Below are 26978 nucleotides of genomic sequence, written 5' to 3'. Positions count from 1 at the left end.
AATATCTCATTTAAAGCTTTGTGAAATAGCGTAACCTCTGAAATCATCACTTTATTAATGTTAAATCAGGAAAAAAATGTCCATAAATATTTTCCACTATATCAACTACACTCCTGACACATATAGAGACAAATACACATAGAAACATATTTGTTAAAAATTAAAACCCTAGACATGAACATTTTCTAGATACCTGAATGCATCATTTCACACGTGTTTCACACGTTACTTCTGTTAAAAGCTGCAGGAGGAAACGTTCATCACATTTTACTGACGAAGGTTTTGTAGTTAAGGGCCTGTGCAGGAGTTCATGCTCCTCTTACCCAACATGCACACTGACCTGACATGAGTTGTAAAAGTGGACCCACTGCACAATGAGGACTTTGAGGACTTTTTAAATGGGTTGAAAAGTTCTCAAATTTCAATTTCAAAATAATATACAGACAAAAAAAATGTTGTTTTGACTCATATCAGTATTCTTTTGTAACTAACTACATGTACCCAAGTGTTGTACAGTTTTAGGTACTTATACTTTACTTCAATGCGTCCAAGTTAAGCTACTTTAGAGTCCTCCACCACATTTGAATGAAACATGGGCTGTGAGGCGTCTCCTGGTTGGTGTCTGTCCCTCTGCAGGACAATACTGTTTCCTCTGTGACCGCTGACCTTCTGGAAAAGGTCACAGAACATCAAGACCAATATTTTCAAATTATTAGTCAGATTTAAATTTATTGTGTTCAGATCATGGTTACTTGTTACAGAGCACAAACAGCATAAAAAAACAAAAAGAATGACTGAAAACAGATTTAGAGCATTTTCTCTAAAATGGCGCCTTTAACTGATCTGATTTTATTAAAAAAATCTGTTTAGATGGACGGTTTGAAGAGCTCTTTGATAAGTCTTATTAAAGAGGTTTATCTGAGCCAAGAGGAGCAGCTCGTCTTAAAAACAGTAAAGAAAAGCCCTTTAGACAAACCTCCTTATTATAACGTGTTTCCAAATATTATCTGACAGCTATACGGACATAAATACACACTTTATAGATTTATAAAGCCGTTAAGTAACTCCATCTCCACCAGCCACAGGGTTAAAATGTTGTGTGTGTGTGTGTGTGTGGACGTCCTCTGTTATCTAATCATGTCAGACTAACAGGAGCCCTGAGTGCTTTAATTTTGGATATTTTTAAATGTTTGAGGACTGTCACATTCTGTAGTATTGTTCCTTTGAAAGAAGTATTTTTTACAGGTGTGTTGCTCCTCTTCCTCCTGCACACAGAGCTGTAGAGTGTAAGGTGAAGGGAAAGCAGACTTACTGATGGATCAGTGTGATGCTTTTCAGGCGGCGGCGGCGGCGGCGGCAGCGTCCTCTCTGCACGGAGCATGAGCAGCGAGCGGCACAGGTCCGGCTTCCACAGGATCCTTCGGTCTGGAGGTATTTATGCCAAAACACGAGTTTTCTGCTGAAGGAGGGATGGAGGGGTGAGGATGGGGGATTCGGGGGAGAAAGGGGGAGGAAGGATGGAAACCCAAAACAAAACATAGCATGATAGTCTGTAAGCAGTTCCATGTGTCGGAGGGCTGATCGCCCGTGGAGCTGCAGCCCTCTGCCCTCTCTCTCTCTCTCTCTCTCTCTCTGTACCTGCCTCGTCCCTTTAAAGTGACCATTAAAAAGCGGTGGAAGTTGTTTGGAGTCAGTTCAGTTCAGTTTGGCTCGGGCTGCTCCACTTCCTCAGCTCCTGGTGATGATGATGATGATGATGGTGATAATGAAGAACAAGCCCTAATTATACCCGAGGAGGAAAAAAAAGAGTGAGAAGCGACCCGAGGTGCACGGCGATGCGGAAAAAGGCTCATCATTCTGCTTGGCTGTGTGTGTGTGTGTGTGTGCGCGCGTGTGCGTGTGTGTAAGGGGGTGTGTGTTTTCCCTCTCTGAGCAGATGACTGCCGCTCACCTTGCCACGGGGTCTGCATGAGATTGGTTCATTGTCAAGGAGCTTTTTTTTTTTTTTTTACCCATGATTCCATATGGTATGGAGCGGGCTACATGTTGCCCAACATGCCAGTGCAAATGTTTTCTCAATTAGGTGTCTTATCTCCGGTGAGCGCACTCGCATCAGATGAAGCTTGCTGACAGCGTAATGGCAGGGAAAACCTCGGAAGGCTCCATCAAATGGCAGCTCTGCTACGACATCTCAGCCAGGACCTGGTGGATGGTGAGTTGGCTCAACATTTTCTTTTCTTTTCTTTCTTTCTTTCTTTCTTTCTTTCTTTCTCCTCCTTCCTCCCTTTTTCTTCAACCAAAAGAAGAACCTTCCCTCCTATTCTCTTCCTCCTTCTCGTGGCGGAGCTCAGAAACTCCACACCACAGGGCAGCTTGTGTTTTATTTCCAAAAAGCTCCTGGATTTGTGACCCGCTCGGACTGTTTATTGTTTTTATCTGTCGGCGTCCCGTCCTCGCCGCCCCCTCGCTGGCTCCCCTCTCTTGTCTCCGCGGCGTCCCGTTAGCGGACGGGTGCCAGCTCAGGTCTGCGGCCGTGGCCGGGGGTTTGTTCCTCCCTTCTGCTGTCGTGACGCTGAAGCTCCTCTTGTCATCCTTCGCTCGCTCCCCCTCTTGTTCCGTCTAATTAAGGGGAAACTTGTGTGAAAACACACAGAAAGTCCTGCTTTGTTTCTGTTCGCTCTCCGAGAAAGAGCTGAACATCGCGCTCGGCTCCTGAGCTCTGACACATTACCGCCGCTGTGGCTGTCTCATCGCACCAGGGAACAAACACCCCACCTCCCTCGCTCTCACCCATCTCAGCGGCGGTGTCCCGGGACGCGCCGGGGCTCCGGCTGCAGCGCCGGGGCCACATTTAGCAGCTTGTCGTGGTCAGCGAGGCCAGCCGACCTTTGACACCCCCGTCACTGCTGCCGTGGCTGTGAGAATGGAGGGGGGGCGAGGTCCGAGCGGGGAGAAGCTGGCAGACGGACGGGGGTCGAGGGGAGTTTGGTGACTCCGCTGAGAGACGGGGAGGGGGTCGGGGGAGTTTTGGTGCTTCACAATAGTCTATTGTGGCCGGCTCGTCCAAATGAGCCAGAGACATGAAAGAGCCCAGAGTTCATTAGAGGACAGCTCATTATTTCTGTCAGCGTTACTTTTAAGACTATATGAGCGCCGTCAGCTCGGCGTGGACTCACGGCGCGGACAGTTTTGGTGGACGGACGCAGACTTTTGGTGCTGCAGGTTGTCTCTCCTCCAGCCTGAATACAAAGAGTGTGTTGCCAAATAGACAAAGGCGGCTTTATCCTCTCCGTAACAGGACCGTGAACTTTGTGAATTCCTCTCGGTCAAAGCAAAACCACCCTAAACACACACACACACACACACACACACACACACACACACACACACACACACAGGGACACACACACACTCCCAGGGACACACACTTTCACTGTCCAGCCCACCAGCAGCAGGACGGCGGCGGCGGCCGTGGATGTTGATGGGAGCTTTTCTGCTCAGGGTCCGAAAGAGTGTGTGTGTGTGTGTGTGTGTGTGTGTGTGTGTGTGTGTGTGTGTGTGTGTGTGTGTGTGTGTGTGTGGCCTGGTTGGTGGGAGGGAGAGTTTTGTTTTCCTGTGTGTGTGTGTGTGTGTGTGTGTGTGTGTGTGTGTGTGTGTGTGTGTGTGTGTGTGTGTGTGTGTGTGTGTGTGTGTGTGTGTGTGTGTGTGTGAACGTGCAGCCGGTCCGGCTGTAGGAGGATTTTATTTTGGAAGTGTTTGTTTGCTGATTTTCTTCCTTTCAAAGCTTTTTTTTTTGAGGGATTTTGTGTTGAGTGTGTGATGGTCAGCAGTGTGAGTGTGCTCAGTTATTGTCTGTGTGTTTGTGTTGTGTTTGTGTTGTTTTTGCTGTCTTTGTGCTGTGCTGAAACGATTGTTTGCTGATGTGAATCTTTTGGAGACATTTCCCGGTGGTTACGTCTTTTCTGCCTTTTTGTCTTTTTGTGTAATAATTGAAGACGTCTCCGTGAACATGGCGTCTGTTGTCCTACTGAATTTTGTTGTTGTGTGGACTTTGTTGTCGTAAACTTAATTTCATTGCTCACATTATGTGACAGAGACGTCAAACTGGACATAAATCAAATGAACCTGCTGCACTGATGATTTTATCATCACAATTTCAACTTTAACTTTAAAGTCTTTTAGCTCAGCAATCAGTTTTTAATGTTAAATGAAATACACCACAATTAAGAAAATTATACTCTTTTTAAAAAGGTATTAATAATTAGATTTGTGTATATAAGATTATGGATTAAAAATGTCCCTTTGTCTCAGGGTGTCTCTGTTGAATCGTCTGATCTGACTGAATTTTATTGTTTAGATTATTTGTACTTTTAGTATTTGTAGTGACAAAATTATGCACTTTCTTCATGAAATACAAATAAAATCCTGCAATGCTGCACCAAAAAAAATACTCTAATATTGAAAATATAATCAGATTTAAGGATTGGAATATGACCGTAAAATTCAGATTTTTTTTAAAGTAAAAAGTAAAATTTAGCATTTCTTTTCCTTTCACATTATTTAAATGAATTAGTATTTTTCTTCAGACTGTAGGAAGCACCAGGTCTCTGTGCACTAAAGACAGTCAGACTAAATTTAAAAAATCTTTTCTCTCCTTTGAAAATCAAACATTTTATCAGTAAAATCCAAACATGACGTGAAGCGTTTTGTAAATGTTATTGAGACGTCGGTGACGCTCGGCTGCTAAACGGTCGTAGCGGGTAATTAGTCGGACATGAATCCGTCGGTGTCAGAGAGAAAAGGTTAAAGTGGCTGAAAGCACAAAGAGGATTATCTGCTTCAAATTTAAAAAGCAGCTGTGATGATCCACATGATTTCTGTCGGGTCGTTTCAAGGAAACAGATCAGTTTTTAATTCAGTGTTAAAATGGATTTTAGTTTTTTAATCTCAGTTATGTTTAAAGGTTTTATAATTCCACAAACGGCTGTTTGATGCTTCAGTTTGTTGTCCTCAGTTAATATATTAATATTAATAATGTCACAGGAATCTTTTAAATTCAGCCTCATTTTATATTTAAAGCCATGTTTTTAAATATCATTAAAAATATTTAAAGAGTTTCATTCTTTCACTTTATTTGCATCATAAACTTCATTTTCTCTGCGCTGTTATTTTGAAAAGCGGCTCACACAGAAATGATGGACTGTGTATAAAAGCCAGGCGTGAACGTGTGTTTCATTGCGCCCAGGTGATCCACATTTCACGTTTTATGGATAAATTTCATCCCAAAATCCAAATGTTTTTCATTTCTGCCTCCTCTCGCTCGGTTTTTGTTTTTAACATTTCATTATCCGTCTGTTGTGTTTATGTCAACAGATCTTAACATTTACATTCCTCAGTGTTTTCCTGCCTCTCTGCATCATTACACATCCAGTACAATTATATTAAAATGAATCACATTATAATCCTGCTTGAATCGTTGCCAGTTTGCGTACGTCGAGTCCTGCAGACTTACAGTGAACGGCTGTGAAACCAGCTTCCACACCGACGACTCTGAGCTACAGCAAACACACTCCAGTGGTGTCAGAGCTTATTAATATTAACATTTAATGTAATGGTGTGAAGTGAGAGAGCTCCACAGAGCGACTTCAAAACACTGAACAACAAGCAGAGGAGCAGAAAAATGAATCAGACTGACGAGCAGATCAGGACCCCGAGATCGGATTAGATTTAAAGATTGGAATTTATGTTTTTATCTTTCTGATTACAAATAAAACACAAGCAGGGTCAAGCAACGCAGCACGAAACAGGCAGCAATTCATTTTAAACCCTGACGACCGTTAATGTGGAACAATTAAAACGGCTGAAGAAGAACGAAGCCGCTGCTCCGGAGCGGAGCGTTCGCTCACCGCAGGGGTTAACGGGATTTCTGCAGCCTACAAGTGATGGCCCCATAATCCCCCGCCCCAACACACGCACGCACACACACACACACACACACACGCATGCACACACACGCTCCCTCTTGTGTGCTATGTGTGTCCAGCGCGTTGTGTATGAACTTCTCTTTGCTCATTGAAATCATAATCTACCAGCTCAGTTTGAAAAATAGAGTCAGATCCTGCAGAAATGTTGAGTTTATCGTCTCAGCTGGACGTAACTGTAATTTTGTGTGATCACATTTTTTGGATGTTTGCACATTTCTTGTATTTTCTTACTGAAGTCTTTGAATGTGTATCTCTTCAAACAGCCGTATGGAGCTTAAGTGCTCAATGCTGAGCGTTAGTTTTGTATTTCATGTCCCTCAGTCACTCACATCTGCTGACCGAGACAAATATGTCTTCACATGTGTGAACAGTGTCTGTCCTGATGATGAAAGTAAAGACAGACTTGTTCGCTGACAGAAAGGTGGAAGGATCAGGTTCAGTGAACGTGTTTGTCTGAGGAAGAGGAGGAGAGGAAGACTCTTCTTTACGCTGCCTTCAATGGAGCTGGGCACTTTGAGTTTTTGGGCATGAAAGTGTGTGTGTTGGTGTTTCAGTGTCCTGATCACTTCCGTTGTTTGTTAAACACTTAAAACTTCTCTTTGTTTACATTTTCCAGACATGGTCATGTGAACCATGACACACATGTGATGTTGTAGTTTCCTTAACTTAACCACACACCGTGTGTTGATGTGTTTGGAGGATTCGCTGCAAACTGAACATTTAAAGCAGGAAACACAGATGTGATCGTTGTCCAATGTCCCTTTTGTCCGATCGATCCTGTGTTTGTTTGAGGAAAGAAACCAACAGCTGATTGAAAAATGTAAAATACATTCAGGCGTAACAGTTAGGATGAGCAGATAAATGTATTGTTATTAAATTATGAAGTGTGATAAATGTGAAGGTTGCAGCTTCAAAGAGGACAGATGAGGATCCATGTTTTAGTTTCTTGGCTGCTGATCTCTGAATTCAGACGTTGTCTCTGGTAACTCGAGGTGAAGTTGTGGCGGTGGGAATCAGTCCTCGTCGCTCTTGTATATCCCAGAATCCCCCGCTCTGTTGGGATGTGTGGTCGGAGCTGCAGACGACACTCGGCTCTGTGAATCAGTGGATGGAAGCAGACCGAGGGCGGCTCGGCTCTGTGTTTGTGGTCTGTGTGAGGTCCGGTTCGTTAGTCAGACTCTCAGAGGAGGGTCGGACCACTCTGAGAGCCTGACAGGCCGAGCCTTAAAACCAGCGTTAATGAGGTCAATGGAGGAAGACTGAGGGAAGCACAGCACAGCAGAAATCAGCTGAGGAGGACGTGTGGTGGACATCAGAGGGCGAAGACGACCTTAAAGTCTGGAGGCCAAAACCATTGTGCCAGGGTGGCACCGTAAACGTAGAAGACCCCCAGAGCAAGTCTCACAATGAGTCGAGAGTGGTGCTAAAGATCGGCAGCTGTCACATTATCCATTCATTCCAGCCTTCTCACTGCTCTGGGTGTTTTAAAGCAGACATTAATCCACCTCACTGAGCACGATGAGGAAGAGATTATCACTGCAGTCCAGTCCACCTGCAGAGCGGCCGTCACCAACACACCTCCACCCACAGCCCACACGTCCAGTCCCACGTCTTACCGGTAAAACAGTGCAGGAAGTGCCACACGTGATGCATTCAGGCACCAAACTGAGTGTAGTTCACCCATTTTTAGGCAGCACTCAGAGCTCAACACGTCAGTGTAGAGCAGCTTTGGGCCTTGAACACACAGAATCTGACACGTCGAAATATCCTGTCGCGTCAGCAGAGAGAGCAGACGAAGACTTCTTTTAGAGCTTCGTCCTGATAGACTTCTTCAGATTTTTATCCTTATTCTGCTATTTTTTACTGAGATTTTAATATGTAATTATGTGCTTTTATGCATTGTCTTTTGATCCTTATCTCAATCTTAATTTACAGTTGTTGTTTATCTGTCTTTATGACCATTCTATAAATCGCTCACTTGGAGCCTGGAAGGTACTATGCAAATAAAGCTTATTATTATTATGATTATTACTGATAGAGATGCTCAGTAATCAGCACTATTTTTGAAAAATGTTTTAAGTAAATGTATATAAAAACTGGGAAATCAGATTGAACTTGCAGCATTTTGATTTGGATGCAGCCCCAGTTTGTGCAGAAAACCAACAAAACTGAACTGAGATGCTAACTGTCAGAGCTAACTGTCAGTGCTAACTGTCAGTGCTAAAACCACAGTATCTCCTTTTTCCATGGAACTTGACTGTTTCCAGTCTTTGTGCGACGTTAGGTTAAGCTTCTCCTGGACGTGTCTCTGGAGATGAAAATGTGGGCCTGTCCCTTTAATGAGAAGACCTGTCTCTGGATGGACACACACAGATGAAAATGTGGGCCTGTCCCTTTAATGAGAAGACGTGACCTTGCTGTTACTCATAGTTTGATCAGTCAGTCAGCTGATGGAAGTGACTCACACTCATTTTTCACACTAATTTTACCTTTTCAGCACCACAGAGTCCACACTGAGATGACATGGGAAGGGTGTGTGTGTGTGTGTGTGTGTGTGTGTGTGTGTGTGTGTGTGTGTGTGTGTGTGTGTGTGTGTGTGTGTGTGTGTGTGTGTGTGTGTGTGTGTGTGTGTGTGTGTGCTACAGAGGGAGTGTCATATTGTGCAGAAGATGTTTCCAATTTGGAGACGGCCATGAGCGGAGCAGAGATGATTAGAGAGGAGGAAATTGGGGGATTAGAATTGTCTGCTTGAACTTCCTGAGCTCAGCGAGCCCAGCTCTCTCTCTCTCTCCCTCTCCCTCTCTCTCTCTCTCTCTCTCTCTCTCTCTCTCTCTCTCTCTCTCTCTCTCTCTCTCTCTCTCTCTCTCTCTCTCTGTCTCTCTCTCCCTCTCTCTGCTCTCTCTCCCTCTCCGTCTCTGTCTCTTCCCCTCTCTCTATCTCTCTCTCTCTCCCCCCCTCTGCTCTCCCTCTCTGTCTCTTCCTCTCTCTCTCCCTTTCTCTCTCTCTCTCTGCTCTCTCTCTCTCTCTCTCTCTCTGCTCTCCCTCTCTGTCTCTTCCTCTCTCTCTCTCTCTCTCTCTCTCTCTCTCTCTCTCTCTCTCTCTCTCTCTCTCTCTTCTCTCTCTCTCTCTCTCTCTCTCTCTCTCTCTCTCTCTCCCTCTCCCTCCATTCATTCTGGCAGTCTCTCGTCCTCCTGTGGTCATCCTGTGGTGTGGAAAGTGTGAGGACACATTGAGTCCTCGAGCTCCTGGTGTGTCTCAGGCTGTCACTGTCCAGCGGACATGACTCACTCCTCTGCTCACCTTTTACCTTTGCTGCTGTCTTCCCTTTGCCTTCCTCCTTCATGTCCCTTCAGATTTCTTTCTCCTTCATTTGCTTTCCTTCCTGTCCCTGTCCCTTCACCTTTGTCCCTCCTTTATTTTTCCTCCTCTTCGTCTTCTCTTTCCCTTCATTGTGTTGGTTTTTTTTTGTTTTCCTGTCCGTGTATTTTTCCTTTCCCGTCTCTGTCCTCCATCTTTTTTCCCTCTATGGTGAGTGGGCAGTATTAGCTCTTTTCCAGTCAGACCAGTCAAAGTCTGCATTCACTCATTCACACACATTCATACAGTGGTCACGAGGCCAGAGGATACTTGGAGGCCGGGTATCGAACCACCAACCCTCTGACCGGTGGACGACCGCTGTGCCTCTTGTCTGTCCTTTTCTTTTTTAGCTTTCCTCTCTCATGTCACTTCTTGAATTTCCTTTCTATCTGTCCTGTCTTACATGTCCATTTTTTACCTTTCCGTCCCTTTCCTGTGCAGTCATATTTAAATATTTGAAGACAGAATCAGTCCAGTGTTTGTCAGGTTTTCCTTTCTGTTTTAAATCTTTTCGGGGTTTGAACAGTGGATGAAGTTTGTGCAGCAGTCCACTGTTTGCATGCTAAAGTATTCACACTAAATGGTATCACCTCACACACAGTTTAGTTGACACTGTGGTTTTGGACATACTGAAACGCCTCGTGTCCTCAGCAGTATGTCAGTGTGGAGTGGACAGTCTTTATACGCCACAGTGATGATGATGATTTCTTCTTTGTTTGTCTGTGTGAAAACCAGCCGAGTGTGTTGACGTCCTGACCGGGTGCTGTGATTCTCTCTCTAACGCTGAGCAGAGCGCTCGGCTCTGCGGCTTCTTCTTCTTTTTTTCTGGTCCAATAAGTAGAACAAGGCTCCGGGCTGTAATATCCGCTGCTGTGCTGCTGGACTTAGAGGAGGAAAGCCGAGCCCGGAGCGACCGCGGGGAAACCCGGCCGAGCTGAGGAGGAGCTTAGAGGAAGAGTCTGTCTTCATGTCTGACAGTCAGTCTTCATTTAGCAGCTCTGCTGTTTTCAGGGATCTGAATCTCTGAGGGAGGAAGTGGTTGAGGTCGGACCTCTGTGCAGGCCAGTTTTCCACACCAGACTGGGAAAGCCTTTTCTTTATGGAGCTGCTCTGTGCTCCGTTGTTGCTGCTCGGCTTCAGACCCCCCCACTTTCATAAACTGCTGATCTGACATCACAGCACAGAGATGAGGCTGTTCTCAGGACTGTACGAAGTGTCCGACTGTCGATATGAATTTGTAAAGTTGGCCTCTGAAGCAGAGCTGGATGAAGTGGTGAGCAGGTGAATCCTGAGCGCTGAAGGTCTGGAGCTGCAGCAGTTTCCTCCTCCTGCTGGTGGGGTTGGCAGCAGCTTCTCTCTCTGGCTGCTGAACAGCAGAGATGGAGGAAGAGCTGGAGGAGCTTTGTGTGAGAAAACAGACAAACTGGTCTGGAGTCAGTCCAGATGGGGGAGGAGGGGCCGAAACGATGCTGAGTTCTGTCTGTGTGAGAGGCCGGACCTCCAACCAGTCTGTGCCTTTTGTACACACCGGAGGACTGAACGTGGAGCCTCGAGTTAAAACTGAGAGAAACACATTAACCACGTTCTTTGTTTGACTATTTTAATGAAATTCATTAAAAATTTTAATTGAAGTGGACATGAGCAGAGAGCCAACGCAGCAAAGATGTGTCACTGTCCAAACACTGAGAGAGGAGCAGCTGCGGACGGCAACTGTGTAAAAGAGGGCGTTTTTTAAAATGCAGGAAATACTTGGAGACTTTATAATCATTTGATATGTCTGCAGGAGCTCTTCTCTTCAGTGGTCTGAAGACATAATTACATGGAAGACGCTGTTAAACCGAGGCACGAGATGAATCTGAAAACATCATTTTGACTCGACAGATGAAAAACTTTGCTCTGAGCTCTCGGCTGGTGGTTTGCTCAGCGCTCTGGATCATCCTGTCCCTCCTTGTGGACTGGACGGCTCGTTTGTTAGCCTTAGCTCGTGCTGCAGTCGTGTGCTGTTGTGTCATCTGAATGAAACACACCTGTTTTTGGACGTGAACGTGTTTCACCACATTTCAGTGCGTTCATTGTTAGCTTGGAGCCACATCTGTGAGCCTTTTTTCAGAGGAATGTTTTGTCTTCTTTGTGGGTTCAGTTTGACATTTGTTTGTGGCTTGACGCCAACGCAGCCACTTGCTGTCCTCACTGTTTTTTGGACGTCTCTCACAGGACGTTTCTTCATCAGGTTAAATGTGTGTGGACGAGAAGTGTGTATTGACCAATGACAGCCGCGCACAGCCATCTTCTGTAGGGTTTTATGGCGGTTGACGTGTGTTAGCGCCACCTGCTGGTTTCACAGACCGGCTCATTAACACAGTTTACAACATGAGATCACTTCATGTTAAATCTTCAGATGCTTCATGAGGTTAATCACTGCTGACAGTGTGTGCGCTCGCTTTGTGTTCTGTAACAATATTTGTTAAATAACCGTTAATGCTTTTTAATACTTCTTAGTACTTCTTGTTGAAGTGAAAAGCTGAACTACATTCATAGTATTGCATTAAGCGAGGTACTCAGGGTGGAGTGTCTTTTCTTGCTTTTCCTGTCTCTTATGTTTTTCCGTCTTCATCTGCTTGTTGCTCACTTCCTTTTTGTCCTTCTCCTCTTCTTCCTCTTTTCATTCCTCTTCCTCCTCCTCTTGCACTCATTATTTTTTTTGTCATTCTCCTCATCCATCTCCAACTCTCTGCTTGTCCTCTTCGTCCTCTTCCTTTTCCCTCCTCTTCATCACCCCTCCTTGTCCTCCTCCTCCTTTAACTCCTGCTCCATGTCTGTTCCTCCCTGGAGGAACATGGCTACCAGCCAAGACAGCTGCTTCTTCTTCAGGCCGGACGGTTGTTGTTTTGTGTGTGTGGTGGACGTCCTGCTGGGAGTAGAAACAATAGGACAGTGATGATGATGCTAATGATGATGATGATGATGATGAAGATGATGATATGGACCCTCTCCCAGCCCCGAACTGTTCTAGTGCAATAAGGTGATCCTCTGTTTTTCCTGCTGTCAGCAGAGTCCATCAGTCCTGTCTGACTTCCTGTCTGTCTAATTGGTTCCTACTGAAGACAAATGTTTAAAAGTCCTCACAAATATTTAGTTTCATGTTTGAAAGCTTCATTATTTGCTGCTTACTGTAGTTTTTGTCAATCAAACAGGACGAAATAGAGCATTTGTTGGGACTATTTTCAGCGACGGATGAATCCATGTTTGGTGCTGCAGTGAGTGTTTGTGTGTGAGTCAGTGGAGCTCAGAGTAAGAAGATCAATCAGCTGTGACACACACACAGTTATTGTTAGCGGTTAGCAGTTAGCGGTCAGCATTCAGTGTGTTGGTTTGAGTGTGAATGTGAAGAGGAATCTCGAGTTTCCACGTTGAACCTAAAGGACGTCTGCTGCACAAAGTGAGCTTTGTTTGTCTGCTCTGTGTCGTGGCTCTGTGCCAGCTGAGCATCGAACAACCGCGGATGCTGCTGGTTTCTATACATCCAGCACTCCCTCTGCTGTCCCTCTGTCTGCCTGTCCCTCTGTCTCTCTGTCTCTGTATACTCAGACACACTGAGGCACTGCACACACATTGTCTCAGCAGCAAGTCAGCACATTATTCAAGAATTAGATTTTTAATGAGGTTTACTTCTGGACCAGAATCTGGAAGTTCCTTTACCTTCCCCAGCTGTCATCTGTAAGCTTTATATAAGCACTTAATAAATGGTTTATAACACATTACTACTGTTAAGCTTAACTATCCATATTTTGACCACAAGCTGGACTAAACTGGTGTTGCTCGGCCTTAAGATTGTATGTGCTGTTGTCTGTATTTCATAGCCAGTGATGGATGAAACTTTCAGTCCATTGTCTCTTTAGAGTTCAGTGCTGTGCAGTTTTTCAGAAACTCTTCAGACATTTATGAAACGCAGAGTCAGACTGAACGGGTGTTTCTCCAATTCAAAGGAAGTAAACGTGCCTCGTGGAAGCGTCACAGTTCAGATGCTGCAAACTGGCCTGACTGGATGGATGTCAGGAGTCCAGCTGTGAATCTGGCAGAGGTTTCAGCCTGAAAACGACTGAAATTAAAAAAAGGATTCACTTGTGGAAATGCAATAAGTGAATCTAAGCAGAAACACGTTTTAATGACGTCTTTGTTTAGCAGCTCTGACTGTACGAAGAGACTGCAGCGTGTGAGAGTCGCTGGTCTGCGTCTGTGGTTTCAGACTCACTCTTTGTGATTGTAACAGAAAGAAAAAATGGAAACAGAATCCAGAAACGCCATCTGGTATTTGGGAACGGTGTGTGTGTGTGTGTGTGTGTGTGTGTGTGTGTGTGTGTGTGTGTGTGTGTGTGTGTGTGTGTGTGTGTGTGTGTGTGTGTGTGTGTGTGTGTGTGTGTGTGTGTGTGTGTGTGTGTGTGTGTGTGTGTGTGTGTGTGTGTGTGTGTGATCTTTTTTTGCATGCCACACAGTTCTTGGTCTGCAGCCATTCAGTGTTTGGCTGCCAGCGGAGGTGTCAGTCTTCAGTTAAAGGGAGGCAGTGCTGGCTGTTTGTGGTTTCCTCGATTGGCAGAAATGGATTTTTGCCATTTTTCCTCCGTAAATATCACCTGTTCTGTCATACGGCCGTCCCTGGAAACAGCTGAGCGCTTTCAGCAGCCATCAGAGGAATCGGCTTCTTCTCAGATGTTTTCCTTCCATTTGAAACGACACCTCAGACTTTGGTGAAGAGTGAAATCCACACCCAGAATCCCAAAATGAAACAAAAATCTAATTGGCCAAACTTCATCCCATATGCTTTTTAAAATGTTGTGTTTTATTCCTCTGCTTTGAGAAGTAACAGGTCAATAAAAGAAGCTGCTCTTTTCTCTTTTTTCCCCCAAAGGGGACCAAAAGCATTTTTTGTACCAGGCTGTAAACGTGTTGGACATTTTAATGTGGAGGTCTGTGGGCACTGACTTGCTTTTGGAGGCAGCCTAAAGTGGCCCTTTTTCCTGCTGCTTGATAATCAGTGAAGTCAGCCTAAATGTCTGCATTTTCATTATGTGGATTTTGGTCCTGGACAGTTAGAGGACACTGTGATTGTAGTGAGGAAGAGTATGGTGGAGTCACCAAACACAGGAGCAAAGAAAGCCTGAAAAGAGCACATGTTCTGTCCTGATGGAGTCAAAATGTCCCAATTATTCATCAGTCGAACACTGACGTTACATATGAAGCAGCTGTCAGGTGATTCAGACTTCCTGTCAGTGTTGTTGTTGTTGGTGGAGGGAAACAGGTTCAGTCCTCTCTTTCAGTCAGGAGGAGAGGAAATGTGAACACAGCTGGACAGGCTCAGGGTAACGTGTGTGTGTGTGTGTGTGTGTGTGTGTGTGTGTGTGTGTGTGTGTGTGTGTGTGTGTGTGTGTGTGTGTGTGTGTGTGTGTGTGTGTGTGTGTGTGTGTGTGTGTGTGTGTGTGTGTGTGTTCGCTGTGAACATGGGAACATTACACATGTACATTCAGATACATGAGTGCTGCTTGTTCAGACACGACTGCACATTAACGGCGTTGTCCTAATTAATTATTTGCTATCAGAGCTTCAGATCGCACCAGCTGTGGAGTGCCGTGAAATGTCCCTTTAATCATGTCAAAACGTTCCCCCTCAGCCCTCCACACAAGCCGAACCACGATGCTGTAATGAGCCATTTTGGCCTATTAATGTTTTAATAGCAATCTGAGTGATTAAACAATTAGACAAATGGAGATAAAACCAAGAGTGCTACTCAGTTCATTGTGGTGAGAGGTGGTGGGATTATGTGAAGCAGCCAGATGTTTGCATATCATCAGCAGTGTGATTAGAGAGCAGAGCTCAGCGTGGCGGGAACAAGGACTCGCTGTGGCGTCGCCAACACGAGTCCACCGGCAGGAGGAGCAGGAACGTCAAGTCAAAGCTGCACCCGCCACCCCAAGACCAGATGATCCTTCATTAATCCTCAGAGGAGCTGCAGCAGCACGACGGGAGCAAGATTTTTACAAGTACCCACAACCAGTGTTGTACTCAGACTGATACTGCAGTACTGTGATGGGACAGTGGAGCTGTGACACTGGCAGGGTGAATCATCTTGAAGTTGTCCCGCTTCGTCTCACTGAGCTCTCTGACTCGCTAAAGTTTAACAGCTACAGGACGAGATGCAGGAGTGTGATCCGTGCAGTGATTCGCTGAAGAAATCCCAGCTACACATTTAATCTCCATGTGAAGATAGATTAATGAGCATCACATTATTTTTGGAGGAGCGAGCTGCTGAAACGCCGTCGCAGTGGCACCATATGTTTGGACATCACAGAGCCGTTTAACCGCGTCCAAAAACAGGATGTGAAGCAGCGTTTGTCAGCATCTACCTCCAAGGACTCGTTCATTAGCAGTAATGTGGAGCGATCACCTCTTTATCAGCCCGTGTACAAACTCTCCGCTTTGTCCCGTGGCCAGACCCCCCCAGCGCCCCCCTCCCTTATCTAATTAAGTTGATTCAGAGCGGTGCCGGTGTGCGTGCAGGACCCCATTACTTACGGCTGTCCGGTCCGGGGCGCCTGGCGACCCCGGCGAGCCCGGCACTGTGTTTTGCCAACGGCTCCGACAGGGGGAGCCGCTGACCCCACACCCCCCTTTACCGCCCCTGCCTCAGGGGGGCCGAGGACAAACAGCTGGTTAGGGCATCAAGAGGGACCTCGGCCTGTTCTGCCCCCCCCCCGCTCACACACACAGCAACTACTCACAGGGGAGTGTGTCCTCTTCATCTCTTTAATCTGGTGGTGCTCAACATGGGGTCCGGGGACCTCCAGGGATCTTTGAGAGACTGACTTGATGAACGGTGTCTGCAGACTCTCTGTGACTCCGCTGTGTCTCCCGTTTCAGTCTTCACCTTTTGTTTGTTTCACTGAAGACGTTGTTCTGGTGAAGCCGAAGCTGTGAGTCAGATGAGACATGACAGCAGGGAAACGGAACAAGTCTCTAATTATCAGGATAAACATCGTTCTGCTTTCCTTCAGCCCGTAATCATGTTAACATCACATGTAAGGAAGCAGTGAGTCCTGTTCGTCCATCAGGTGGTCGGGTCCGCTCACAGTCTCACAGCTTCAGGCTCAGTTCTTCTTCTTCAGCGCTCCAAACGTGTCTGGACTTTCAGATTACTTGAGACTTTTTCTAAGTTTTCAGACTGACAGAGGCGCCTGCTGTACACTGTGATTGGTCGGCTGCGTGGAGGTGAGGAAGTCTGTTGGGTTTGAACTTCTCTCTCAGCTTCTTAATCCTAACCTGAAGTGTTGTAGTTGTAACACCACACCTGTTACCTGACCAGGTGTTGTAGTCACCTGATCAGTAGTTTGTGCAGCAGTCTGTCCTTCACACCTCGCCGTGCAGAAAGAATTGTAGAAGTGTCGCGTTGGTTTTGCAGAATCGTCTAATATCAGCACTCTTGTGTGGGCATTGGGTTGCTGCCCTGCTAGCTCCTTGTGCCTCCCCCTCCTCCCTGTTGGTGCAGCAGGAGGCCCCTCTCTCCTCCCTGCCAGCCGGGCAGCGTGGAGGGCAGCGGGGGCACAGTGGAGCCTGGTGCTGCCTGATGGCGGTCAGGACGGACCGGGCTCGGCTACAGATGTAATGCCAGCTTTTTCCAGGGGTCACCTTGGAGAGGCCGATGGCAGCATGTCCATCCCCTCCTCGCCCCCCCCACCTCCCCATCAGTACAGCTGGCTCCCTGCTTAATCCGCCACAGGGGAGGGGGGGCGGGGGGCACACGGCCCGTTACGTGCTTCCTGCATACAGTCAGTGTGTGTTTGTGGGAGGAAACTAAAAACCTGAACCAAGCACTGATGCTGCAAACCAAGTCTGCTTCACTGAAGTCTGTGGATTTCTGTTTTTATCACTCAAATTAGCTTCATAATTAGCAGAGTGGACATCATGTCATGAGTGGACATCATGTCTTTTGAGTGCCAAGGTTCATTCTTGACCTTGGCACTGACAGTTTGACTGAACTGTCTTTACTGTCCTCTTACAAGTCTTCTGTGGAGTGAATCTCCATGAAGATGATGAAGATGTTCTCAGCTCTTCACTGGTCGTTTAAGTCACATGATTCACGTGCGGCATCATTTAGTGACTGAGTCTGTTTCTGCGTTGTTTTGCTTTGACTAATACACCAACGTTTAGCCTTTCTGCAACACTTTTCCTTTTTCAGCCTTTCCACTCGGAAAGTTTAAAGTGCACATAAGAGCGGATGGATGGAAATCCACCTAATGGCACGAGAAATGCAGAGCTGGCTCGCATTGGCAGCTGCTCTGATGTGGAAGATATTTGGAGCTGGCCGTTTCCTGAGGAAGAGCGCCAGGTTTCTTCCTCTGCGTCGTAGCTGCCTCTTGGATTGTGTGTGTGTTTCAGTGCTTCATTAAAACACAAAGATGACTCAAAATTAAATTTAACATTTTGAGTAATTCACTTAAATGTTCCTCCATCGCTGACTGAAAGCAGGAGAAATGAAGCGGCCTCTCAGGCCTCGTCCAGCTCCGGTGTGGCCTGCAGAAGGTGAAGCCGCAGAACTGCTTTTCCAAACTGGATCCATCCTCTCTGCTAATCAGCTGTACATCTGCACGCTCCTAATCGTTTCCATGTCCCTTCCTGATTCTCTGCCTTCACCATGCAGACGGCTTTAACTGGCTGATTCTGGTTCCAGTGGAGGAGCATGGAGGGCTTTACTCCCTGGACGTGAAGAAATCCGCTTAGGTTTTCCTGCCGGAGCTCACGGAGCCTGCAGCCATCACAGATCAACTGGAGGATTCAAATCAGAAATGTTTGCTCACACGCTGCAGTTTGATCATGTGACTGCAGCCGTCCTGTGAAAACCACACATCTCCACTGTAATGATTTTAAGAAAATATGAGCGGTCAGGAGGATTTATGACAGAGTGAATCCTCATGAATCGCTCTCAGGTCCAGCACAGATTAAAGAAAATGTTTCTTTATCTTCTGCAGATCGGCTCTTTTCATTGGACAGCCATCAGTGTTTGCTTTTACTATTTTACTCCGACTTCGACTCCGAGCTCTTTCAGTGTAAAATGGTCAAATTTAAAAAGTAGAGTTTATATTTTTAATATTTGTGAAAATATACAGTAAAAAGGACGAGCAGCTGAGAGGGAAGTTGGACTCCTCCTTTAAAAGTCCGTTTCAGCTGAACGGGGAAAAACTGAGGCTTTGCTATCCGCAGTGTTTCCAGTGTGACCGTCTGCGATGCAGTTCAGCGGTCGAGCAGGCACAGCTGCAGGTGAGCGAGGCCTCGGACAGGACGGCTGAAACCAGAGAGGACTGTGGGAGCTTGGTGCTGATGGTCGACTGGGAGCATTAATGAAGCAGATTAGGTGTCCGAGTGTGCCCCCGCAGGCCTGCGGAGGCCTGGAAGAGGCTCCTCAGCATGAACCGACTCAGGGTTCTTCAGGCTCCGACCGCAGCAGAGAACATTTCACTGCAGCCACCTGCTCGAGTTTCTACGGAGAACCTTTAAGGTGCTTTGACGAAGGATTTTAGACTCGTACACGTCTTTTTTGTCGTTCTCTCAGTGGCCACAGAAGCTGAAAATGATCAGAAACCATCTCTGTTGGTCATCCAGAGCTCACAGGACTGCAGTCACTCTGTTGTTTGTGTCCATCAGGAGACGTCGCTCACAGCCTTGATCTGTTTGGAGAAGTGATTTAAGCTAACTGTCGCCGGCTGTTCTGATCTGGACCACTGATCTAGTTAGTGTGACTCTCAGGAAGAGCAGCCTTCATGTCACTGGGTCCATATTGATGAATCAGGATGAAGTCAAGTCAACTTTACTGTCAGTGCTGCTATATGTTCAGGGCACAGTTGAAATATCGTTTCTCTCAAATCCCTGATGCAAACATCAATAAACATGAAATATTATATATAAAATGTAGTAGAAAATACAAAATAAAAAATATAAAAGAAATATATGCAAGTTGGGAGTGGGACACATGAAGTCCCACCAAGGACCCTGTTGAAGACGAGACGTTTCCTCTGAAGGGTTTCTCCTTAAACTAAAGATCAAGTCAAAGTAGGACCTTGAATTTGAAGGCAGCTTCAGTCAGAGGGATAAAATAAGAAACAGATCCAAACCAAACTGGTCTTCCTCCGCTCCTCCTCGGACACGTCTCAGCTCCCGCTCACCCTCACACCGGAGTGTGATGTAGGCTGGAGCCCACCCCATAAAAGACCATTTCAGGGTGAATGGAGAGGTCTGTTAAAGAAGCCGGAGGACAATGAAATGGGATCAGCCAGCAGCGGATTTAATTAATCCAGTGAATGTGGAGAAAACAGAAGAGGCGGAGACCCAGCTGGAGATCACAAACACAGTTCAGCCCTGCCACTAAAACCAGCAGGTCAGCGGGCTTCAGTTTCAAAAGGATCCAGACCACCTTCACTCTTTCCTTCATGTGCCACAGGAGCACTGCTGACCTCTGTGTGGACAGTACCTGCAGGTCGGCCTCCACGAGCACCTGTTCACCTGTTCACCTGCTCAGCTGTTCAGCTGCTCAGCCAGCCTTTGTTCATGTGTTTTATGCCCAAATTACACTTTTTTAGTCATTCTCTCAGCTAAAACTGCTTTTGCACAATTAGTACTGTTACTCATGCTGTACATTTTGTACCAAAGTGACATTATTATACATATATATACTATATTTAATATCAGGTGTAAGGAAGTTACTGATGACTGTGGGGTAATGCATTAATAATGAAGTAATTTACATAGCATTTGTTTGTTTACTACGTATGAATACATATTAATAACACATTATCATGAAAGCCCTGATAACTAGTCGTCATAATTTGTCCTATGCTGGATGATTCTCGAGCAGAAAGCAGAGGGACGTCTCTGACAGCTGGACAGCTGGACGTCTATTCAGGCAGGAATGTGGATGATTATTGTCTCTGCAGAGAAAGACAAACACACCTTCATTAAAGGAGTCGCGACCTCGGCGCGGCCTGTCGTATTGATCTGTGAGTGACAGGTGACGACGGCTGCGGTGGGACTCTCTCCAAACAGGCTGCTGTGACCTTTGACCTCTGGCTCTGTGTCAGTCTTACCTCATCTGAGCAGGTGACGTCATGTGGTCTGGCCTCGCTGGCTTCGTTCACTCTGGACTCTGCTCGTGTGCCTGCAGTGCACCTGACCTCACTGACGGAGGAAGATCAAAATGAGAAACTGAGACTTTTTGACCAGTTAGGACTCACTTCCTGTCATGTGACACAGATCAGTTACTGATACGGTCTGAGCTGGGATGCTTTATTTCTCTCAATCCTTTGCCAGATGGTGCTTTCCTGCTCTCTGTGCTTTTCTCATATTTAGGACTATGAGTGCCTCCATGGCTCCCGCCCTGTCCTCCTCCTCTTCCTCCTGTTCACCTCCCCTCTCTGAACTGGTGTCAGGTATACGCTGTAAAAGCAGTGCAATGGATACCTCCTCACCTGCTCCTTCCCCGGGACCCCTGCTGAGAGCAAGCTGTTGTTCTCCAGGCCCTCCTCCTCACCCCGGACACACCTGTCCTCCCCCCTCCTCCCGCCTCCCCTCACCTCCATACTGCAGAGCTGCCTCTGGCCCGGCCCTTCAATTATTAACGAGGCCTAAAGAATGCATGCAGCAGATCAGCGCCTGGTGTTGGTGGCGTTATGTTTGCGCCTGACAGAAGTGGATTTTATGCGCTGTGTTTAGAGAAATCAGGCGCAGAATATTGAATGATTTGATGCGAGCAAACAGAGATGCGTTGTGATGTTCGTGTGTTTACTGTTGCTCAGTTAATCTGTGAAAGGTTTATTTACCTGCCCTGTTAGCCTGCAGTGCTGTTGGCAGTCAGGCTGTTCACACAGTCATCAGAGTGACTCAGGAGAAGTGGACTGTACATCGTGATGAGCTCTTTCCTGTTTACACATGCCTTTGTTCTGCGTATTGCGCCCAAAACAGGTGATTGTAATCTCATTTTCCTCCCAAGTTCAACTGTAGACAAGAGTCCGCCGTCACGCCTCAGCATGTGGAGAAATACTGAAGTTTCAGAGACACATCAGTGAGCTTAGATGATGTTTGAGGAGCTTTTTACAGTCTGCTGAATTCAGCTGTGGATAGAGAACTGTGTCATCTGCAAACAAAAGGATTCACCCACACGACGCAGAGCTGCAGTGGGCTGGTCACACATCCACGGTGGGATGGTGACTTCCTCACGATGCAGAGCTTCATGCTGACGGTGATCACTTTTATTTTATCACAAACGAGCTTGACCTTGACCTCAGATTGACGTGATCATTGAGATCGAAGCTGAGACATTACGGCACAGAAAAGTCAGACTTTCAGCTCAGCGTCTCAAAACATCACGTTCAGACTTTTATTATCTTTCCTCTATGTTTTCGTCCTTTGCAGAAAAGTTCATCATTTTTTGTCCCCGAGTTTTCTGAACTGCTGCTGAAGCCAGAGAGCAGCACAGGGAGCTGCACATATGCTGGAAGAGGGGGAGGTGGTGGGGAGCAGGTCTCATTGTTTGGTATCTCTGCAGGACTGTAGCTAATAAAACTAAACTGGGCCTGAGGGGAAGCGGCTGAACTTCCTGTAGCGGTGGTATTTATTTATTCGGAGGGTCCGTTTCAGGTCTCCAGAGTCGGCCGTAAACAAAGAGCTCTCCTCCTCCGTCCACATCGCCTCTTTGACTCTCATTTATTTATAATTCCCTGAAAGCACTCTGCGTTGCAACCCGATCGCTGCAAGCTTGTGAAAACGTCGCTTTTCCTTGAGATTCGCTAAAAAGGAAGTACTCCCAGTCTCTCTTTCCCTTTCCTCCTCTGTTTAATTCCAGCCCTCGGCCACTCACGCAAATAAATACCTTTCTACTTAAACATACATGGGCTAATTAATTTAGCCCATCTGTTCGCTTCTCTGCATCACTTCCATGACACACATGTGCTTCCCCGAACACGTTTGGCTCATGTTGCGCTGATAACTGGGCCACGGCGAGGAAAACCGAGACGTTTCCACAAAAACATGAAATAAACATTCAGACAGAATAAACAGACTTAATCCTTTCCTTTTTCACACTCAGCCAGGAAACTTACAAACATCTGCTGCGAGAGTTCAGAGGTGATCCGAGCAGATCGTCAGCCGGCCGGCTTAAAGCTGAGCAGCAGAAACTGTCCTGTGACTGAGGGTCAAAGGTCAGCCCCAGTTTTCAGACGTGTTTGGGCTCCTTCCTGCCGTCTGCGTCGCTCTGAAATGAGCCTTCACCTGTCGGTCAGGTTCAGGTTCAGTGTTTGTCCTCATGTGTTTTCTTATCAGTTTACCAGATCACAAAATAACCATCAGGTATTTTCACGTGACGACGACAGACTGAGTGTTTGGTGTGCTGAGATCTCACATCTTCCTCCTGGAAGAAATCTACATTTCATGGTGTTATAAGGACTCATGGTTTGTTTTCTTTTGATCAGAACTGAAGAAAACAGAGTGATTAATGAAATAATGAGAAAAAACATCAAAAATATTTGTCATCATGAGGAAATGTTCAGGTCTTCAGCTATTTGTGTGATCATGAGAAAACAGTTTAACAGCATCGTGGTCTTCATCAGCAGATGTTCAGCTGAAGACCGTAAACTGGTGTGTGAATGAATGAATGAATGAATGAATGAGTGAACTGTCAGCATATCCGTCTCCATGCTGCATCCACTGATGAAGACGTGTGACGTGGTGGAAAGCTGAGGGAAAACCTTGTATGTCGACTGAGCTGGTTTGTTTGTCAGACGTTGTGATTTTGGAATCAGCAGCTGGAAGATTGACTCATTCAGATCTGACCTCTTTGGATCAGAGCTGAATCATAATTCATCATTTTGACCACATCGAGGTACGTTTGACAGCAGTAAAATCAGAAATGAACAGAAATCAGCATCTGAAAGTAGAAGAAACATCAGTGAAGCTCAGACGCTTCAGTCAAACGTGCCGACTGATCAGCTGCAGGTTCGTGCTGCGAAGCTGCTGCTGTGTGATCGAGAAGCTCTCCTGACGACCGCACAGTTGTTGCTTGTTGCTAAAACATCTGGACAGTCAGCTGAGGATCTGCGTGGCCCCCCGGGGCCGGAGGGGCCACTGGTGTAATTGTAATATTTAGGGAAAAGTTTGGAGGGAACTTGATTTAACCCTGAAGAACAAAGTTTTGGAAAGTGGCTTCAGGGCTGCTGAGAATATTCCCCCAACAGGACGGAAGGAGAGAAGAGCTGGAATCAAACAGGAAATGACATCTGATTCTCCTTCAAGTCCTGAAAGAGCAGAGACATCAGACCAACAGGGAACCCTGGGAACCAGATTTTAAAGACTTTTAATGTCCTCTTATCATCTGCAGCCCCGAGGCCAGATTCAAACCAGAATCAATCATCAATAATCAAACCGTTCACTGACAGCAGCTTCCTGAAGGTCTCTGAGTTCATGTGTTCATCTCCTTCATCCATCATGTTTTCACAAAGCGGTGAACTCGCTCCATCCTCTATGAACGACTGAGCCTTTCATACCAATCATGATCCTCTCACCTGTGACCAATCAGCCTGTTTACCTGTGGAATGATCCAAACAGGTGTTTTTGGAGCGTTCCACATCTTTCAGTGTGTGAAACGAGTCGCTGCATCAGATTCACAATAAGCAGATATTTACAGAAATCAATGAAAAACATTAAATATATTGACTTTGAGCTGATTTATAAATACAAACTAAGAAGTGAATCCTCCACAGACACGACCTGCAGACCCTGACGGCTCTGACCGCAGGGCCTAAAACTGCCCATGACGATCCATAACTGACCTGAAGTCAGTCAAACTTCAGGAAATACATAAAGGATATTAAAAGTATTAATATAAACTGTAATAATAAAGCGTTTGGCTGAAGTGACGAAGTAACTATTTAAAAAGTCAGGTTTTCCGTTCACTTCAAAACAGTTTTATCACAGCAGCATCTAGTGGACGTTAGAGGAACTGCAGCTGAACACACTTCAGATCTGACTCAACCTCCATTTTCAGCAAATCCACGAGACGTAACTGCCAGTGCTGCCGCTGTCAGTCACTCCTCTGGTAGAAGCGATGGCGGCGGGCTGACCTGAGTGCGTTGACGCCGCATGTTCGCCTCAGCGCTGCCTTGTTGTTGTGTGTCTCCATTGGTAGCCTGAAGCAGACAGACAGACAGATTCCCCTCCACCTGCTGCAGCCAGGTGTGTGTGTGTGTGTGTGTGTGTGTGTGTGTGTGTGTGTGTGTGTGTGTGTGTGTGTGTGTGTGTGTGTGTGTGTGTGTGTGTGTGTGTGTGTGTGTGTGTGTGTGTGTGTGTGTGTGTGTGTGTGTGTGTGTGTGTGTGTGTGTGCAGCCTGTTTCTCTCTCTGGCAGCTGTTTCAACCAGAGGCTTCGATATGAATATTCATGATGCACCTATTCCCAGGGCCTCAGTCCGTCTGCAGCTGGACTCACACAGACACTCACACACACACACAGACACTCACACACACACACTCTCACACACACACACACACACACACATATTTCTCCTTCTTCTAACATTTAATGTGGCACCAGAAACTCATCTTCAACATCTCCAGCGTCTCCAGACTCTAAGACAAACAGAGGCTGTGAGGTTGTCCTTCCTCCATGTCCTCACCTGGTCGTGTTGGACACGTCTGTGCCGTCAGGGTTCGTGTTGCGTTTGCTGGTCTTCTGTCTTTATCAGCTCTCGGCCTGTGAACTGTTGTCTGCAGTTTGCAGCCACGTGTTGCTCGTTAGCTTTGTGTTATTTACGTGGTGTCTATTAGTACAGTGTGTCCTGATACCAGGTGGTAAAAATACTCCTCTAGAAGTGAAAGTATGTAAGTTTTATCTTAAAATGCTTGTATTTGTATTTGCTTAAAATAATTCAAAAGCAAATCAGCAAATCTGAATGTTTTTACAGAAAAAATGACGATTATTAGAATAGTGCATTAATTTTCTGTCAGTCGACAAACTGATGAGCTGATTAATGTGTTTGTCGTGTACTTGAATAAACTGTTTGTAGTTTAATTTAGAACAAAACGTCAGATTTTAAAGCTGGTGGATTACACCAAGTACCTCAGATTTCTACTTCAGTACAGTACTTGAGTACTCGAGTAACTGTACTTTGTTACATTTCTCCACCGTCACACTGTGCACTCTGCATCATTTCCTGCTGTGCTGTGCTGTGATTGGTTGGTTTGTAGTGGTCGTAGCAGCCGGCTGGTCAGACGTTTCCTCCTTCGTTTGGTTCCATCGTCTCCATCCTGTTATGACGTCTGTACCTGAGAGCAGGTAGCAGGAAACAGCGTGCACGCTGTCACTGTTCAGGCCGTCACTGAGCAGGTGCGAACGCTGGTTTAAGGTGGCCCGAAGAAGAGCCGCAGGGCGGAAGGTGATATGTGGAGATGAACGAGGCGGGAAAGGTGGAGTGGAAAGGTGAAGCAGAGCTGTACACAGGTGGAGGAGGGACAAGGAGGTGGTGAACTGGACTCTGCAGGACCAGGATCAGGGACCTTCTGGACTGGGACCAGCACCTTGTTTGTCATTTGATGTGGTAGCCTTTGGAGCTGTGAAATGATGTGAATGGATGATGATGACGATGCTCGTCTTCATGCACTGTGAACAGCTTCGACTGAGCCGTTAACTGGGCCACGATGCGTTCTGTAGCTCGTTCTCTCCCCCGGCCCCCCGGGTGGCAGCCCCCCGTGTTCTCTGAGACACCGTGAGGAGGCGCAGCAGGTTCCTACAGTCAGCTGTCGGGTGGTTAAGGTGGAATAAGAGATGCAGCTGAGAGGAGTTCAGGTGGTCTGCGGTGGTGTGTTACCTCCATCGTCAGTGCATTAATTCATGACATCCCGTTATTCCTCTTTTTCCAACGCGACATGAACGCAGCATTAGTCTTCCTCGTTTTCCTCGGCCTTTACTGAGTCTCCTCTCTGGAAATCCCCCTCACCTCCACTCACCTCCCTCTCCTGGGGAGTTAACCCGCTCCTCTATCTTCCTCCCGGGGATTTAGCATCCCCTCCGGCCTCGGCCGACCGGATGAGGAGGCCTGAAGGGAGCGCAGGGAGGAGGAAGAGGAGGAGGAGGCGCTACCCAAAGAGAGAACAGCAGCCATGTGCTTCTCATTAAGCGCTGCGGAAATAAGTGCTGACCCGTTCAGTCAGGAGGCCACATCCATTTACTGCTGCAGAGCCGACAATCACAGCCGGACACAGTCCAGGAGAGACGGGGGGAGGCGGGGGACGAGGGGGACGGGGGGGAGACAATGCACTGATGTGGGAAAGACAGGAGAGAGGAGGAGGAGAGACAGGGAGGTACAGCAGGACAAGATGAAGATAGCTGAGCTACAAGTGCAGCTGAGGTGTTTAAGGTGGTCTGGAGGGTGTGGGGAGACGTTAAGGTGGTATTAGGGTGGTTTGAGGTGTTAGAGGGAGTTGAAATGGGAGGAGGTTGATAAATTTGCACGGCTGTGGTTTAGGAAGTGAACTGTGGAGGAGCAGGAGGTGTCTGATGGCGTCGTACGAGGGTTTGGTGTAGCGCTGGAGAAGGTGGTGCTGAGAGATGT

The 26978-nt window shown here is 46.6% G+C and overlaps 1 protein-coding gene across 6 annotated transcripts in view; it reads left to right on the top strand.

The window, feature by feature from the left end:
* Nucleotides 1–1971: 1971 nt before the first annotated feature.
* The window catches only part of nfia (nuclear factor I/A), a 161225-nt gene continuing 136218 nt past the window's right edge, over nt 1972–26978 (top strand). For all 6 annotated transcript variants that reach the window (XM_070960173.1, XM_070960166.1, XM_070960172.1 and 3 more), the window contains exon 1: nt 1972–2212. In XM_070960173.1, the coding sequence (XP_070816274.1) occupies nt 2117–2212 (96 nt within the window). In that variant the 5' untranslated portion in view covers nt 1972–2116. The remainder of the gene's footprint in view (nt 2213–26978) is intronic.

Source organism: Chaetodon trifascialis, chromosome 4 (assembly GCF_039877785.1).
Source record: "Chaetodon trifascialis isolate fChaTrf1 chromosome 4, fChaTrf1.hap1, whole genome shotgun sequence".
Classification (NCBI taxonomy): domain Eukaryota; kingdom Metazoa; phylum Chordata; class Actinopteri; order Chaetodontiformes; family Chaetodontidae; genus Chaetodon; species Chaetodon trifascialis.
The sequence above is the reverse complement of the archived record's forward strand: the minus strand, read 5'-3'. Positions and strand labels throughout refer to the sequence as shown.